General features: G+C 41.4%; 2 protein-coding genes across 2 annotated transcripts; both read left to right on the plus strand.

The window, feature by feature from the left end:
- Positions 1-767: 767 nt before the first annotated feature.
- Positions 768-1,416, plus strand: LOC120702123 (E3 ubiquitin-protein ligase Os04g0590900-like). The gene is made up of 2 exons (XM_039985885.1): positions 768-914; positions 1,006-1,416. The coding sequence occupies exons 1-2, from the start codon at positions 768-770 to the stop codon at positions 1,414-1,416; spliced, it is 558 nt and encodes a 185-aa protein (XP_039841819.1).
- A 3,675-nt stretch (positions 1,417-5,091) lies between these two features.
- On the plus strand, positions 5,092-7,848 carry LOC120703624 (F-box/LRR-repeat protein 14-like). Its single transcript, XM_039987765.1, has 2 exons — positions 5,092-5,267; positions 6,051-7,848. The coding sequence occupies exon 2, from the start codon at positions 6,078-6,080 to the stop codon at positions 7,557-7,559; it is 1,482 nt and encodes a 493-aa protein (XP_039843699.1). The 5' UTR covers positions 5,092-5,267; positions 6,051-6,077; the 3' UTR covers positions 7,560-7,848.
- Positions 7,849-19,676: the final 11,828 nt, after the last annotated feature.

The following is a 19,676-nucleotide window of genomic DNA, read 5'->3' on the forward strand; positions in this document are numbered from 1 at the left end:
ATCAGGCACCGACAAGTAGTAAAAATACCGACAATGCGTGAAATAAACAAGGTAATAAGCTTGTAGCCTGGTGAATTTTTATGTTTTTTTTTTTGCCTTTTGTTTGGATCCAGAACAAACTGGTTATTGTTAGCTACATTTCACAGGCACGGCCCGTATCCATTACATATCATTTTAAGATTATTTTAATTAGTTCAACTAAATACATAGAGCTTCCACTGGCAATTCATGTTTTTGTTTCTTTCTTGTAGACGGGTAGAATAAAGACTTATGAAGAAATGGAGGTTCTTTGTGCTGACAATGCATGTTTAGATCTGATCATCTATCGGGTGGGGTCGGGTTCGGGTCGGGTCAAAATTCAATGGTTTTTTCCTTCAGCTCGTCCCCAACCCGACTATTGGTCTGGATTTTTCGATCCGAGCCCGACCATTGGTCAAAACCTGATTTTTCATGTGTAATTTTCGGATCGGATTCGGGAAGGGTATTTTCAGGCTACCGTCGCCGACCGGTTGCTGTCATGCCTAAACAAATCGAAACAGCGGAGTCCATGGATCGGATCGTTGTCGTCTCCTGGACGCGCATTTGGCAATGATCCAGCAATTAACCATTTGACCACAGCAGGCTCAGAAATCATTGGCTTCCAGGTTGCCGCCGCGCGCGCAGTTGTCGTTAAAAACCTCCTGCGGCTCGCGGCACCAAACACCATGCACCCAAGACCTCAGTAGGCAACAAGATCAGCGGCTGGTTTCGACTTCAAGGTTTCAGCCATGGCCGTTTACTTGCCGCCGGGCTTCCCCTACTTTACTCCACCGCCGCCACGCTGGGCGCGGTCGTCACCGCCGCCGCCCCCGCCGCCGCATCACGTGACGTCGCCGAGGTCGTCAGGCGATAACAGCCCGGCGTCCCCCGGCGGGGTCATCGCGGGCGTCGCCATGATATCTCCGTCGGGGCCTTCCTGCTCGTGCTCACCTTCGTGTGCAGCCTCTGCCAAGGGTACCGCAACAGCCACGCCAATGCGGCGGCCGACGCGGCGGCGGCGGCTGCAGCCCTCGCCCTGCGGCGGCATGGGACGACGACGGGAACGAGGAGCAGCACCGCCATCTGCGCGGGCGAGACCGCAGCAGCGGCGGCCGCCCGCGGCGCGCCAGCCCGACGGCGGGCCTCCAGTCGTTCACGTACAACCGGTCGGTGCGGCACAACGTGACGGGCACCGGCGGCGACGAGGCGGCGGCGACGTGCTCGGTGTGCCTGGGCGCGTTCCAGGCCGGGGAGACGGTACGGCTGCTGCCGGTGTGCCTGCACCTGTACCGCGTCGAGTGCATCGACCCGTGGCTGGACGCGCACTCGACGTGCCCGATCTGCAGGTCGGGGACCGACCCGAACACGGAAGCTGGCAGCCTGCTTCCTCCGGTTTAGCCGCGCTCGGCTTGGGGGCGTCGCACGGCTTTGCATGTGTATTGGGCCGTGAGGTGCGTGGTAGAAATTAATGCGTTATTTTTTGTACCATAAATTGTTCAATTGCAGTGCAGATATATTTCAGCTAGCTGATCCTTATCTCTTACTATTAGTTATTACCATGGATGATTCAGATTGTAGTAGCTAGAGAGGTTTGTCTGTCTAGTAGAAGCAATAAAGTAGTGATGGAATATAAGATTGATTTGCTGTCTCGTTTGTAATTATTTTCGATCGAGCAATGTACCTTAGAAAAATACATGTGAGATTTGCATTGTTAACAAAATACTAATCTTCTATTTTTTTTTCATCGTAGAAGTACTTTGGCCCTTCCCCTTCCGAAGTCTATACTTACTTACTGTAATGCTCTAAAGGCTGGATAAGATTATATTAGACCGGCACTGCCCATGAGTTTATGACGGCCTTATGGAAGAATTAGAATGTCCAGAATGTCTCGCCTATATATTGGGGATCTTTATTTTCAGTGCAGAGCTAGCTCTTTTCAGTGCCTAAGTGCATAGTTATCCTTAAAATTTAACCTGCAGATCGAATCACTTTAAGTCATGATCACTTTTCTTGATGAAGCACTTTTCTCATAGTTAGGAACAGGAGAAACAGTACGAAAATTGCTCTAAGGACATCCCCAATCTTCATGTAGGATGGTTTTCCATAATACCAATTATACTGAATTTTTAGTTTATGTGGTAATGCAAGATCCAGTCTCGACAGGAAAATCTATATGATAGACACTATCAAACTATCAAGTTGTCCATTGGGCGTGCGGTTAGGAAGGAAGCTGTGTGCACTATATACTAGTGCAAAGATTGATGCAAATGCGCAATCGATGCAAATGCGCAATGTGACTATGTGAGGGGGTATTTTGTATAGAAAAAAGTTCAATTTACTCCCCTCAACTATAGCAAAGGTATGAATGACCCCCTAAACTATAACTTAGTTCAATTTACCCCCTAAACTATGTCATTTAGTTTATTTTACCCCATAACACAATTTATATTTTTTGTTTCTTCATACACAAGTTGAATTTTAATTTCAAATTTTGCAGGGTAGTAGTATACATCACAATGCATATTTGGAAAAAGTTTTATAATTTTCCTCACTAGTTTTCATATAATTTTAAACTCCAATGATTAATTTATTATTAAATATCCTAACCTATCAAAATAATAATAAAAAACTATGATTTATTTTTCTAACATGTGTTATAGTGTGTACTATTATGTTGTAAAATTTCAACTTAAAACTCTACATATACATGGAGAAACGAAAAAGACAAATTACAATAGGGGGTAATTTGAATCAAATGGGATAGTTTGGGGGTAAAATAAACCAAACAATAGTTTAGGGGGTTATCCAGACTTTGGCTACAGTTGAGAGGAATAATTTAGACTTTTTCCTTTTGTATATTACTTGGCGCATGTTTCATGTTGTGGGAAATAAGAAACGGTAGGAAAAAAAAGGCGGAGCGTCGCTCGCGCGTCGTCCCTCCTGGGGTGGCACGGGCGGTTCCCTAGCCCGTGTGGCAGCAAGGATGGAGGTGGCGTGGCAGCTCGCCCCTTCTCTAAGCTCTCCCGTCCCTCTTTCTCCAAACCCTAACCCAAGGTCGCCATGGTCGTCCCTGGTGCTGCGGTCCTCCCGCTAGATCTGTCGCCCCCTACCCGGATCCACGCCTTCCTGGACTCGGGGGCCTCTTCCGTCGCCGTCTCTCACCTCCGTTGGCTCCAGACCGCGCCGCCACCGCCGTAGCTCACTGGAGGGGGTCTCAGCGGCGCAACACGTCGCTGGACGAGCTAGCCTTCTCTGTGGGCACCATCCCGTGGGACGTCGTCGGGTCTTGCTCGCGGAGCTCGGCGCTTCCTGGCCTCCATGCCCAGGCGGCCGCAGCCAAGATTTGCATGTGCGTGTCACCTTCCTCTCCCCCCTCCCCCCTCGGCGCTGGGGCTGGCGGTTGGCGCTTGTGGTACTCGGTGTTCATAGTGCTGGTTGCTGCTTTGGGGTGATGTGCACGGGTGAATATGGCGGCATTGGGCGAAAGCCTTGGCCAACATCTGTTGGAGCCAATGACAACAATACCCTTGGGTGCCACAACCTTTGTTGGACGTGTCGTCGAAGGTGCTACCTCCTCACCCTGTGGATTTTCACCGGAGGAAACTCTGCCTGGGTAATCTAGGCGGTCGATGGCGGCGTGAAGCGTTGTATCCTCCCTAGTGGTGTCGCCTTGGAGTTCGCACATCATCCCAGTAGAGATCGGCTCAAGCAGAATGTTTCGGCACTCATGTGCAAGCATTTGGATTGAAAGGGGCAAGCAACAAACCATCCAGACATCAAGGTTCTAAGCAGATGAGTGTTACGATAGATTGATACCGCGTAAAAACATTGCAAGATTGAAGCGAGAACTAAGAAGAACACTGAAGTTTAGTCTTCTATGTTTCTTTCTTTGTTTTATTGCTTTTTTTTGTATTTGTGAAATCCCTCGTTTGAGATTGTAGAGTCTAAGAACTCTTGTAACTCTTTTGGATGTAGTGATTCGCTTGTGAGTGAGGCCTTGTTTAGATGCATAAAGTTTTGGGTGCAAAGTACTGTAGTACTTTCGTTTGTATTTGGTAATTATTGTCTCGTCATGGGTTAACTAGGCTCAAAAGATTCGTCTCGCAAATTATAGACAAACTGTGTAATTAGTTATTTTGTTTAGCGACATTTAATACTTGATGCATGTGTTAAAAGATTCGATGTGATGGGAAATCTTGTAAAGTTTTAGAATTTTGAAGGGAACTGAACAAGACCTGAATGATCAAGGCTGGAACTCTTTCCATAATCTAGAAAGGACGTGGTTTTTTCTTTTGAGAACAAAATAAAATAGGTTGTGGTTGAGTCTAGGGATGAAAATGGTTGAAAACGCTGGGCGAAGGCTTCATCACTTTCACTTTTACATGTTGTGAGAAATGAAAACAACATCGGTATTATAGTAATTTTGGAAATAAAAATATACGATCGAGAATATATCGATAATGATCGAAATCCATCGAAAGGATATTTTGAAAAACAAGAAATATATCAAACCATAGAGCACAACACTAACCATATGAATTGACACATTTCATACACAAATACTGATGATTAATATATTAATCCAAGTATCCATCTATTCATGATATGTATCTCATTTCATAGTACTAAAAATTTAGACATTAATCTCGTCATCCATGAAACTATCCCTAGTTTTATGAATTCAGATCGCTAGGTTATGATTTAGAGTTAGGAGAAATGAGTCATGACTCTCTAAAACTATAGATATGACATTCTAAAAATATAGATAACATGGATGCTGGTATTGTATAATATGGTAGAATATCATAAAAGTACAATATATTTCTCAAAAAACGACTGGAACATGCTCGAATCATTTTCGTTTCACTTTCGTATTTTTTACCATTTTTGTTTTTGTTTTTAATAATTATTTTGTTTTTTGATTGGAACTTACAGTCAAAAATCGGAAACTACCGTTTCCATTTTCATGCTAGTTGAGCCGACGAGGACCAAAAGTCAAAAGTATTTATTTTTTTTGAAATTTATAACAGTCAGGGCCGGCCCACATAAGCCCCCATCCAGGCCCAACAGTCCGCTAGCTCCGAGAACAAATCGAAAAGGAGACGGGAAACACCCCTCGGCCATTGCGGGCGGCGAACTGGCCGGAACGAGGGTTTCCAGCCGGTTGTCGTCTCCGTCTGATGTCGGCGCCGCCTTCTCTCCCCTGATCCCGTCCCAGGAAACCCCACTGGAGCCTCTTCTGATTTCAGGTGCGTGATTGGATTTTGATTTCTTCCCCTTGCAATCTGGGTGGCAACCTACTAGAGGAATCGTTTCATTGTTCTTTTCGAAGCCACGAACCCATCCATCTAGCCAACCCCTAGGTTGCGTTTGCGTCGCTTCATTGCTTGCACATGAATCATTAGGCATCCTCGTAAACAGGTTTGGTATATGCGATTGGTTAGGCGATTTCGTAAAATACACCAGTTTGGTAGGTGATTCGGCTTGTGAGTTCACTTCGCCTGCAATTTACAAGTCCTTTCGTTGTGTTGTTTCAGCAATTCCACAGGCTAGGTTCTCAGTTAGTCTCTGCTTAGAGCATGATTGCTGTCTGCTCACTGGAATTGGCTTTTGAGCCAAATAATAGGACGCTTCCTGCATTATTTATCTTGACAGGCTAAACTTTCAACATGGAAAAGGTCTCTCGGAACTTCACCTATACATGTATTCACACTTTTTTCTGAGTTTTTCCAAGTTGCCATTATGATTATGCTTGCACTTTCATCACTAGATGGAGCTTGCATCCACTCTCTTATCAGCATCCTAGTGAAAAGAACCTGAAAAATGGAATATGGTCCTATACCAATCACTAATTGAAATGGCAAGTTGCTTAGTTGTTACTTAGTCTTCATCTTCAAGATGCACAGAATGTTAATAGATGTTGAAGTACCTAGTTTTAAGCATCACTACTTATATGTGCTAGTTTAACTGCTACAATCTTGTTATTGCTGTATATATGCTTTATTCTGAATATCTTGTCTCCTTAACTCCAGTCTAGCACTCTGGATATCTGTTGAACCATGAGATTGCCAAACCAGCATGGCTGTGCCATTTCAATGGAAGATCTCCCAGAGGCACTTCTTGGAGAGATCATCAAGCGGCTTCCCACGACAAGTGATCTTAATTCTCTTTCCCTTGTTTCCAAGCGGCTATATGCTGTTGAGGCAGAGCTAAGGGATGCTATTTATGTTGGCTGTGGTGTTTGCCCTGTGACAGTGGCCTTGGAATCACTGTGCTCCCGGTTCCGAAATTTGTGCAAGGTGGAATTTAATTACTCTGGTTGGACGCCCAACCATGGGATGCAGTTGGGCAACCAAGGCCTCCGTGTATTTTCATCTTGCTGCCCGTCGCTGACTGATCTCACCTTAAGCTTCTGCTCATGCATCGATGACTCAGGTCTTGGTTTTCTGGCATGCTTCAAAAAGCTGATGTCTCTCAGGTTGAAAGCATTACCAAAAATAACTTCAGCTGGTCTTCTCTCGGTAGCTGTTGGTTGCAAGAGTCTATCTGCTCTCCGCCTTATGAGCTGCAATAATGTACATTGTGTAGAGTGGCTGGAGTACCTTGGCAAGAGTGGATCATTGGAAGAACTCGTAGTAGTGGACTGTGCGAGGATTCGTCAATTCGACCTCCTAAAATTTGGTTCAGGATTTATGAAGGTCCAGAAGTTTGAGTTTCAGAATAGCTGTTTGCCAAACAAATTTATTAAGTTTAATGGTACTTCATATATGGCAGGCAGCCAGTCTAGATATGACTTCTGCAGTGATTTTTTGAAGGATTTGACTTTGGCACGCATCACCACAGAAGAACAAATAGGACTTTGTTGTCTCCTGAGAAAGTGCAAAGCATTAGAGAACCTTTCCCTTTATTATGTTCTTGGTGTACACGACAATGACATGATTACGATGGCCCAGAGCAACAGAAACCTTAGAAGCATCTCACTTATGCTGACACCTCAGGACTGTGAAGGTTATGGTTACAGGACAGCATTGACTGATGACAGCCTGAAGGCCCTAGCCCTCTGGTGTCCTATGCTTCAGTCTGTCGAGCTCACATTTTTTGGATGTGAACCTGATTGGCCTGAAATAGGTTTCACACAGGAGGGCCTTGTGATGCTAATTCGGTCATGTCCAATTCGTGATCTAAAGCTCGGTGGTGCCAACATCTTTGATGACGAGGGGATGAAGGCCCTCTCATGTGCAAGATTCCTAGAATCGCTCAAGCTTACCCGTTGCATTGCGATAACTGATGTCGGGATGCACTTCCTTGCACGTAGCCCATCTTTGATCAATCTCGCGCTAGAGCTGTGTGATGGTTTGACTGATGATGGAGTGGTCGAGGTTGTCCGCGCACGGAAGTTAGAGTCTCTGACTATTGAAAAATGTTCTCAGATATCTCTCAAAGCTGTGCAAGATGGTGCCAAAACTGTTCACTACACTGATGACCGCCCAAGCTTCAAGGAGTGGGTGGATCGCTGTTTGTATGGACCCTCAGGTGTTTGACCATTTTGCTGTCTGAATTCCGCACAAAATTCACAGTTCATATGGTGGAAAACTGTGCATCATCTTTCCCAACCTGCTTGACCTTCATCCTGTCACTGCTTTTCATTGCTGGATAATATTAGGGTGCCATGTTGAACTTTGGATGTTTTGAAGGCATCTGGCTATTGATAACCATACTAGTAGTGTATTTCTTGTGGTTTTCATGTGTCTTGTGCTTTTTGAAATCAACAGGAAGTGGTCCCAATATTCCCTGTTTACTTGCAAATCTTAATAGTACTTCATTCAGCCACATGCTATTAAAAAGAAGCTTAATTTCTGTAGAAATGATCTGGGAGGCAGACACGCCCAGCGTTTTCTCGTGACAGATGCTATAGATGTTTCTTCATAAATAGTCGAAATTGTCCAACACTGTTGACATGGCATGCTTAGAGGATTTTCTTAATGTTCTATCTATATATGAAATGCTTAAAGTTATATCGGTGAACGGACTTGATTGCTTCAACTTGGAGTGATTCACAGGAAAGTTTCACCTCTGAACTGACATGGTAAATTTCTGATAATCTCGATGCTGCTCCTTGAGGACACAAACTTGCGGACAGGTCAGATTTTGTATTGTGACTCTACAGTAGACCTGGGCATGGGTCATCCGACCCGAACAACCCGACCCAACCCGCCCGAAAAAAACCCGACCCGACCCGAGCTACATGATGGGTGGGCGCGGGTCGTATTTTTTGACCCGCAACAATCAACGGGCCGGGCACGGGCTGTGATTTTTGACCCAAAACCCGACCCAACCCGAAAAACTCGACCCAAAGGCCAAAAAACCCAACCCAACCCGAAAAAACCCCGACCCGACATGCCCGCGCAGGGTGCACGGGCCAACCCGACCCGACCTGGTGATAGGTACGGGTCGGGCGCGGGCCATCCTATGCAACCCGTGACCCGGCCTTGACCCGACCCGAACCCGACCCGACCCGACGTTTGCCCAGGTCTACTCTACAGCAGGCTGATTCAGGCACAACACTCACTATTGGAAATTCAGTAAGCACCGACGAAACCCACAGGTCAACTGGAAATAATAAAGTCAAAAACCTCGAATGCCTACTTTAGTACCGTGTACATGGGCACAGGGGGATCCTATTTGTCTTCCGGAAGGTGGTAAATTCATATATCTTTAATCCACTAGCGGCCCAATAGATAGATACGCGTAGCAGATCCAAATGGCCCAATAAGTAAACTGTTCAGAGTTATATCATTCGCATATCTTCGGCTCAAAATATGTAGCATACAACGACTAATCTTGAATGGATTAACAGCATAGGGCCACGTGATGTGGTGTTTGATAAAAACAAATTATGATCCTATCATCAAGTGGGTATGGTGTTAATTTTTTTTATTATCCTTTTATCTTGTTGCATCTAAAAGTGTTGATTTATCCTACCAATAGTGATATCCAATATTATTCTTTTTAAAAAAGATATTCAACATTTTTTAATAGTAGATTCAACATCTCTTAACAGTAAATTCAACATTTTTAATAAACTAGTTCAACATTTTCAATGTAAATGTTGAAATTGTATATCTATAATGTTGAAGTACTATACCTAAATTGTTGGGCTCGAATGATTAAAATGTTGGATGTATTAGAAAAACAAAAATATAGCATGTCAGATCTCATTTTGCTATGAAAATTCAAAGAAATATTATGATTTAAACGGAATTGAAATTGGATGAAACAATAGAGAGAAAAACGAGTTTGAAATTTGAAACTTCCATGCAGCAAGCAACCCTGTGCATGTGAATATGTCCAATCATGTTGCTTTTCCAATCTCTCCCAGGCTCCCATGGTTGCACGTGCTCCATGCCTAAGATACATGCAAAAGAAAAAGGATAGAGAAAAATCGTAACCAGTCGTCTCTTGACGCACTAATTTTAAAGTGGAAGATACATTGTCTTCCCACCTTCCGGAAGGTAGATAGGTTTTCCGGCCACAATACCACGTGTGTTGGGTATCCTACAGGGCCGTAAGACTAGAGTAATATGGCCATGCCATGCAGGCCATTAACTTGCGTATGTTTCCGTAGGAAATCCTATAAGAAATCTACGTATCTTCCGGGTGTCTAATACGGGCACGGTTATGCGTCACCTCATCGCCTGAAGGGTATAGTGCAGCAGCAATTTATTTTGGACCGGCCCATTATCATTGGCTGTTGCGCGTGGTGCCTGCTGCATGCACAGTAGACCAAAATGCTGATGTCATTCATTGCACGCAAATTCCGAACAAAAAAAAGTTATAACTATTAAATTGAGCATCCAGATTAAATTTAAATTGTATCATCATCTTTCTTTTAATAAGATCTTCAAAACAAGGCCACACTTGCCTATGTTTGGACGATATTTTTTAAAATATTTTTCTAATACTAAATAATTAATTTCAGCTCCTGGGAACAAATATTTTAAGAACACGAACAATAATTATTTTCTATGAACAAAAAGATTAAATATAACGAACAAATAATAATATGCAACAAACAAAATATTACACATCGCGAACTTTTAGATGTATAGGATAAATAATAAAAAATAAATGTCACGAACAAATGGGTCAACATCACGGAACAATATTAGTTTATAAAGTGAACAAATTAATGACAAAAAAATATCTACCGAAGCATTACAAATAAATAGTAAAAAATTATAGGAAGTAAAATCAGTAAAAAAGAAAAAACAAATAATAATGTACTACGAATAAAATGTTTAACATCGTGGACATTTAATTCTATCGGATAAATAATAGAAATGAATATCGCGAACAAATGAATCAATATCACCGAACAATTTAGTCTACAAAAATGAAAAATGATCAGATAATGCGAACAAATTAGTTACACGTAAAAAATAATTTTACAAAAAATCAAATGCATCTCCATCATAAGAAATAATTGTTATAAGCATATATACACGTGTTAAACATAGGAATAATAATAATAAATATAGTATTATATAATAAAAATAAAAATCAAAAGTTGTACTATTCTAATAAAAATAAAAAATAAAAACAACTAGGCCTAATTTAATCGACACCCAAAAAAGTTGAACTAAAAACAAGCAAAACAATCTATAACAGCCCACCATGCCTCGAATCATTTACAATCTAGGCCAAAACAACTACATGGACCAAAGTGGGCTGAAGTGGCATCTTCCATCGTGCGTGGGCAACAAATGGCTATCTATCGCGCGTGCAACATATAGCCTTGGTGGTCTAATACTCTGTAGCTTCCCTGCATAGTCTGATTCGAGTGATATTTTGGCAGCGGGCAATAGGTTTTCATGTCAAAGTAGTTTCCCTATCTCCTGCTCTACCTCTGTAAAAAAAATTCATATTTTAAGACCCATTTAAATTTTTTTTTTGCTATGAAAGTTGAAGGGAGAAAAAATTAAGAAAAAAACGCTCTGGTATGGTGAAAACCAGGGTGGTTTTGGTTAGGGTGTAAATCAAACGGTTTCAAAGATTCCGGGGTGTAGGATGCCCGGTTTTGTAGTTAAAGGGTTTTTTTCGGACTTCTTGACAAGTTCAGGGAGGTAATATGGACTTGTTCCTTAAAAGAAGTGCATAGGTGAGATGTGAATTTTTATGTTTGATAGCAGATGTGAATTGTTTCCTGTAATCCTTTTTTACTGCTCGGGCTTCTATAAGTGCAATAGTGTTACGGGCATACTTTTTGGCGCCAGAAGTAAAAGTTTCATCTCTCAAAATTTTGTATGCGAATGATGTGACCGGTTAAAAAGTTTTTCTTGCTTTTGATTTGTGTCTTTTATTTTTACCGCCAAGCTGCCAATCGAAAGTTTCCGCGCGGCCACTTTTTTTTTTTGGGTGCTCACGGAAGCGGGGCAATAGATAAGAATCTGGATAACTCCACCGTGAATTAGGGATGCGGCGAACGAAACAGTTTTTTTTTAAGATAATGGAAATAGTGCCCGGCTTTGACCTCGAGAGGCTACAGGCAAAACAAAGTTTGTAGCCCGAATGACCTGAATGACTGCAATCACTCACACATGACTAAGCAAGAATTTTGCAGCCAGCCAACAGTTTGCTGAAAACACTTATTAAGAGCAAATCCTATTACTAAATTTCCAACCATGGTTGGCAAAGATCTGCATGACCAGAATCTCCATGGTTCGACACGCCTCGTGTAGCTCCTCCTTGTCTTCATCACACCTTTGTAGCAGAGCCCATAGCCTGAGCCAGTGTGTGCCCCGGTAAAGTACCTGCATATAAGTTTTAGATGGTGATCTGTTAAACACTATGTCATTCCTACTAAGCCAGATAGCCCAATATAAAGCAGATGCTCCTGTTAGCAGTTTTCGTTTTAACTTAGTTCCCACACTTCTAAGCCAATTACCAAATAAATGAGTAATACTTTGAGGTGGACTTAAATCAAAGGTATAGTGTACAACTCGCCACAGGAATTTGGCCACATGACAGTCAAAAAAGAGGTGTTGAATAGTTTCATCACTAGAGCAAAAGCAGCACAGTTTGGTACCATTCCAATTCCTTCTTATTAAATTATCTTTAGTAAGGATAACACCTCTTTTTAGGTACCACATAAAAATTTTAATCTTCAGGGGCATCTTTAATTTCCACATATGTTTGTCAAACTGTACATTACCATTGCTAATAAGTGCATTATACATTGAGCTAACAATGAACGTACCGGCTTGAGTCAGATTCCAACGAAAAGCATCAGCATTATTATTTAACTGAACATGACTAATGCGGGCAACCAAATCATGCCATAAATATAGATTTTGTCCTGCCAACGTTCGTCTAAAGGACACGTTAAGAGGTACTCGATCGAAGACTGATGCTACCGTTGCATATTTTTTTCCGCACAATATTAAAAAGAGAAGGGTATTGATGTCTAAGTGTATGACTACCTATCCATTTATCTTCCCAAAAACGTATTTGATTACCATCATTTAACTGAAATGACCCAAAACTCAGGAAGGAATCTTTTACTTTCATGAGACCAGCCCAAAATTGAGAGTCCCTTGGTTTCTTTTGAACTTGAGCAATAGTCTCGTTCTTTAAGTACTTCTTTCTTAATAAGCTCTGCCAAATACCCTCCTCATTAATGAGCTTAAACAACCATTTACTCAACAAGCATCTATTTTGTATATCGAGGTTCTTAATGCCAAATCCCCCGACTTCTTTAGGTTGACATAAGATATTCCATTTGGCTAATCTATATTTCTTTTTATGTTCTTCTGATTGCCAAAAGAATCTTGACCGATAATAGTCTAGTCTTTCAAGTACCTGTTTCGGTACTTCAAAAAATGATAACATAAACATCGCTAGGCTAGTTAATACTGAATTTATCAGAACCAAATGTCCACCGACCGACATATGTTTTCCTTTCCAACTACTAAGTTTTTTTCTCAAACTTTTCCTCCACGATCTGCCAATCTGCATTTCTTAGCTTCCTAAAATGCATTGATATGCCAAGGTATCTAAAAGGATACATCCCAGATTGACAACCAAACAATTGTGAGTAATGGTGTTCCATCTCCTTAGCTTGTCCGAAACAAAAAATTTCGCTCTTGTGAAAGTTGATTTTAAGCCCGGATAATTGCTCAAAAGCACAAAATATCATTTTCATATTAGTAACTTTTTCAATATCATGGTCCATAAACAGAATGGTGTCGTCAGCATACTGCAAAATAGACAAGCCACCATCTACGAGATGAGGAACAATCCCATTAGCTAGACCCTCTTCCTTGGCTCGATTTATTAATATTGCTAACATATCTGCAACAATATTAAACAAAATAGGTGATAGCGGATCTCCTTGTCTCAAACCTTTCGAAGTTTGAAAATTTTGTCCTATATGATAATTAATTTTTATGCCCACATGACCCCTTCGAATGAAAGTTTCAATCCATTCACACCATTTTTGTGAGAAACCTTTCATTCACAACGTTTGTTGGACGAAACTCCACTTTACTTTGTCATATGCTTTCTCAAAATCTATTTTAAAGATGACTGCACTCTTTTTTTTCCCTATGTAGTTCATGAATGGTCTCATGTAAAATGACGACCCCCTCCATGATATTCCTACCAGGAAGGAATGCAGTCTGTGTAGGACTAATAACTTTCTGTGCCACCAGCGAGATCCTATTAGTGTCCACTTTGGTGAAAATCTTGAAGCTTACATTAAGCAAACATATGGGTCTGTACTGTTGGATTCTAATGGCGTCTTTACACTTTGGTAATAAAATAATTGTTCCAAAGTTGAGGCTATAAAGAGGTAGCTCCTGTTTATGAAACATTGCGAACATTGCCATAAGGTCATCCTTAATTGTTCCCCAGCCTGATAGAATTCAGCCGGGAACCATCAGGCCCTGGGTCCTTATTATGTTCCATTTGAAAAATAGCCTCTCGTACCTCCGCCTCAGTAAACTCTGAAGTTAGGATCTCATTTTCTATATTCATTACTTGGGGAATGTCATCTATTCGAGTCTCATCCAGATTAAAATTATTATTATCTGATGGACCGAAGAGACCTTTGTAATATGTGGTGATATATTTCTTTAATTCATCATCGCCACTTACTATATGGTTCCCGTCCTGTAACTTATAGATTCTCGTTTTCCTGTGTTTTCCATTGGCAATCAACTGAAAGTATTTGGTGTTTGAGTCACCTTCAAGTAACTCCTTAACCTTTGCCCGTTGATACCATTTAATTTCTTCTTCTCTAAGCATTTCAGCCAGCCTAGTTTTTAAGTATTGTTTTAAATCCACCTCTTGTGGTGATAGAATACAAGTTTCCGCTTTTTTGTCTAAACTATCCAACTTGTCCAATATTTTTTTCTTTTCCTTTTTTAGAATTCCACTTGTATTCTTAGCCCATCCCCGCAGGTGTTGATGAAGTCTCCTAATCTTAGTTTGCCATGTTTCCATCGGGGTGGGTCCTGGATCCACACTCTCCCATACCTCCTTTACCATATCCATGAAACCATCATGAAGCAACCAACCCAGTTGAAACTTAAATTGGTACTGGGTAGCGTTTGAGGATGAATCTCTCGTGTTCAACAATAAAGGGGTATGATCTGAGATATCCCGATTGAGTGCAATAACATTCGAAAGAGGGAATTTTTGCTCCCACTCCGTTGCCATTAAGATTCTGTCCAGCTTCTCATAAGTAGGTTTTTCTAGAGAGTTAGCCCATGTGTATTTTCTGCCCGACATCTCTAGCTCACGAAGATTAAGACCATCAATTATAGCATTAAAGAGAAAAGGCCAACGATGATCATACTTATCGTTATTTTTTCATTCGGGCTTCTTAAAATATTAAAATCTCCTCCAATTAGCATTGGAAGTTGCTCATGGCTACACATGTGAACTAATTCTGTTAAAAAATTCTCCTTGAATTCAGCTTGCGCAGGTCCATATACTACTACCAGCGCCCACTTGAAGCTATCATTTTTATTGCACAAGTGGAATTTCACATAATAATCTCCTTCATCTATTGCTCCAATATCGAAAACCTCTAGGTCAATACCAAGTAAGATCCCACCTGATCGACCCTTAGGTTCTTTCACATGCCAAATATAATTCTTGCCACTACAAAGATTCTTAAGGAAAGGATTAGTAAAACTTCTCCTTCCTATCTCTGAGATAGCAATAAAACTCAAAATGTGTTCCTTTGTTAAGTCCGAGATAAACCTATGTTTCTTTGGGTCCTTGAACCCATCACAGTTCCAAAATATTCCTTTCATTTAAATAAATTGGGTTGCTTAGGATCGGTTGTCTTCTTTGCTTTCTTTCTTTTACAATCAGGATGCTTGGTTTTGGATAGTAGCACAGTAAGATCATTAGGATCACTGTTAGCATCCATTACCTCATCCATTATCTCCCCGCATAAGTGATTAAGAATAAACTTATCAATTTCTTCTTCCTCTACCAAGTTTTTTTCCTCCTTATCTAAAAGAACTGATTTCCAGTCTTTACTACGGGACTCATGCATCATTTTTCCTTCTAACTCTTTTAACTCTAAAATTGATTTACTAATACTAGTATCGTCATAGCCTAAAGAAACACCAATGCTACTGAAACTAGAATGAATAAATTCATCAGGTAAAGAAGAGAAAGAGGATGGTTCGCATATGTCACCTTTAGAAGACTGAACCGTATTGTCCTTGTCCGCCCTCAATCTTGTGGCCTGCTGCAAGACCTCCCCATCGCTGGTACTTGCCATGCGCTTGCTGCGACGGAGCTCAGAAACCAACGCTTCCGGAATGGCCGCAAGCTGCGCTGGGTCAACAAAAGCTTTGTCTTCCGCCAACAAAACTGTACCCGCATTCGCCATAGTTGTCGGACGAGTAACAATGTGTTGGGATGATGGGGTTCCTTTGTTACTACCCGGCTGTGTGCTGCTGTTTTTTGCTTGCTTGTTTTTGTCACTATCAACAGGTGTATGATTTCTCTTGGTCAGATCGCCCACATCAGCATCTCCCCCATTGTCATCAAACCCGAAATCCATATCCATTGGTTCGGGGTTTTCTTCATCTATGTTCTCTTCGACTCTAAACTGGAGACCATAAAGGTAGTTGCCAATCACCACATCCACAAATTGAGGAATGATGTTAGGATCCAGAACAAGGACCTGTAGGCGGCAGATATCATGCTTCCTAGTGAACTTCATATCCACTGCTTTTGACACGCCAAGTATAAAACCGATCGCCCAGATGGTTACAAACTCGCGTAGCTCCTTTGGTAATCCTATGAACTGTACCCAGACTTTGGGCATAGCAAACTTGACCTCATCTCCACCAACACTCTCTTCAAATCTCAGTGTTACACCAGTGAATTTGGTGTGTAAAACACCCCACTCCACCATGCGTTGCATCTCTGCCCTAGACGGGAACACTGTTCTGAAAGTATTTGCACCAGTTTCCTCCACAATCCAGCGCCACCCTCCTGGAAACAACCTTTCCATCTCAGAGGTCACATTGGCTGTTGTGAGAGAGCCACCACTAACTCTGATCACTGCCGTCTTGGATTCCACCTTGCTCTTAAAGCTTTCAAGTGAATTAATGTAATAGAATCCGAGACCTTCAACAGCATAACCACACGGTATTGCAAAGGCATTGGCTTTTTTTGTGTCTGGCTGAACTGAACGGTAGATAGGACACCGTTCCATGGCATGCTCATTGCAATCACAAATATCACAATATAATTTCGTTGAACAGTCTTCCATTTTGTGGCCCTTGGTGTAGCATCGGTAGCAATACGGGGGCTTGCCACTGCCCTTCATGGCCCCATGCATCGAAGACTCAGGTTTGTCAGCACAATGTGAATCCTTGGACAATGAAGTAGCTTGATCCACCTTGCCCAAGATCTGATTGCACTCAGTAGCCATGGCGTTTTCACTCTGCTTCTGTGAAGACGTACCACCTTGCATTGTTACAAATGCTTGCTGTAGTAGGGCCGCCGCCTGTGCTGCTTGGTCAGCAGACAAAGTGCCCATACCACCGGTTCTCCCAACCAAGTTCCGCCCCAACTGTGCATCAGCGTCTCCGCCGCGAGCGCCTCTGCCGGATCGTCCGGCGAAGCCGCCGCGATGTCTTCCTCCAAAGCTGCGGCCACCAAATCTGCTGCTATTGAACCGACCCCTGCCTCGACCATCAAAACTGCCGCCATAACCGGGATGGAACGTGGGTTGCTGCTGCTGAAAGCCACCACGGCCAAAGAAGCTAGACTGTTATCAGGACGTGCAGTTAACAGGGGTTAGAAAAGATCATTTGGACCATAATGTTTGCTGCAGTTAATGCTACAGAATGAGACCCAATATATTGTTTTTATTTTTATTTTAAATACATTTTAGTATATTAGTTCGAGCTCTTCAATATATCACTTCAACATATACTATTTCAACATTTTAAAAATTATGAATTAGTATTTTCAATTGCTGAATTACCTTTTTCAAGATTTTGATTCAGTTCGATAAGATTGTTTAATCCTGTACTATAATGATTAAGTAGAAGAAACAAAACCAAATATGATGAAAAAAGGGGGGGAAAGGTGATCCCCGTGCGCACTGACATAAGAAAAGAAAAGGCAGCATCCCCGTGCCTGGCTAATTTATGGGCGACCAATCGGAGCCCTCCATGCGGTCGATTCTGAACAAACCTCAGCTATTCAAGTGATCTTACTTAACCTAGCATTCTACGGAGTAAGTTTTTCTTTGCGGTCTGCAAACAGCGGTTCCCACTCACCCACCGTGCGTGCAAAATTTATATAACAAGATTTATAAAACAAATTACTACAATCATATATAACAAACTTTGTTTACAAAAGTATTATACACAAACAAATTTATCTGTACAAAACTTTTGAATCAAATATATTTTGCAAACCAAATATTCCAAATATTTTGGGAAAAAATTGGAGATAAATTTTGAAAACAGAAAAATTGAAGAACAAATTTTAAAGAAATAAAAATTTTGGAAAAAAGTAATGAACACAAAATTTCGGAAACAAATTTCAATAGAAAAATGAACAAACAAAAACTATAACTGAAAATAAGAAACAAACACACGCTGGGGCTCTGGCGCTGTGCCGAGGAGCTCCACACAGTGTGCCATCCCACCCATGTTCCCTGATAGGGTGCAAGTTAATATTTTTTACGTGCACTTCTAATTCTCTTTAGTTCAAAATTTTAAATTAAAAATAATTGAAAATGCACCTAAAAATTACCTCTTTCACCCCCTCCCCCATCTCCCACTGGTCTGGGTGGCCCTCGGTGCGCCGCCGCCGCTGCTGCTCCCCTCAGGCTGCGCTGCTGGGCTCCACCGCGCTGCCGAGGCGAGAGCGCATGGAGCTCACTGGGCTACCAGTTCCCACGCAGCCAGGGCCCGACCACGCATCCGGCCAAGGAAACAAAATAACTACAGAGTACTTTCCCTATTTTTTAATTCTTTTACAATGATTGCAAAGTATTAATGAGTATTTTTAGAAATTTTAATTTTTTTGAGATTATACAATACAATGCAGACACTCACAACACATGCACACTCACGCCCTATGAAGACACGTACACAAACCCTACCTGTTGTCGACGGAAACGTCGCCTACCACTAAAAGCACAATGCCGTTAAATCCCAAAATATTCGCTCCTATGAGAAGTCGAACCCAGGACCTCAGGTGCTACCGAAACTCTTATAACCACTAGGCTACATGCCCTTTCGCTTAGGTACTTTAATTTAAATTAAATTAGTATCCAGTCCCACTTTTTAGTACTTGGTATTATATTTTGAAAGTACCAGATATTTTACCCTAGGTATTTCTGAGTATTTTCTACCTTCACCAACGTAGGATTTTATCAGATGTACGACTCCTTTTTTCAATCACTGTAAATGTCTCTTTTTATTTACATTTCCTCTATTTTTATTTACATATCGTATCAAGTTTATCCTAAATTAAATTTGGTCAATTTTGACTAAGTTTATAAAAAACAATAATATTTACAATACCAAATTGGTTTTACTGAAATCACTATGAAACATAGACTGACAGTGCATATATTAGGTAGTATAGTTGTTGCAATAATTTTTAATAAATTTAATCAAAATTAGCTAACTTTAATTTATGATAAATCTAATGTGACATGTAAATAAAAATGAATGGAGTGCATTTTGAGGCTGTGAGCAGTTACCCGCAGAATTAGTTTCTTGAGCATCCCGCACATCTGTCTTTTTGGTGCACGTGCAGCGCTGACAAATTTTCGTTTAATTACACGGTATAATTCAGATACTCATAATGCATGCACACTCACCTCTATTAGTGGACGTACGAAATCCTACTATATAAGCATCTTTGAAGATTGAACCGGCAAATTCTCGAGATTGATGAAGTCACCATAATCATCTCTCTGTTGACGGCAACGTTACCTACCACTGAAAGCACAAAGCCGTTAAAATCTAGAGTATTCACTCCCACAGGTACTTGCTTGTTATAACTTGTGCAAGCTAGTTAAGCAATATACCTTTAAAGTCCAGGACCAAATTAGAGATCTAAATTTATTATTTTAAAATAGTAAATTCTACATTTTCAAA

This window comes from Panicum virgatum, chromosome 4K, assembly GCF_016808335.1.
Source record: "Panicum virgatum strain AP13 chromosome 4K, P.virgatum_v5, whole genome shotgun sequence".
Lineage (NCBI taxonomy): Eukaryota > Viridiplantae > Streptophyta > Magnoliopsida > Poales > Poaceae > Panicum > Panicum virgatum.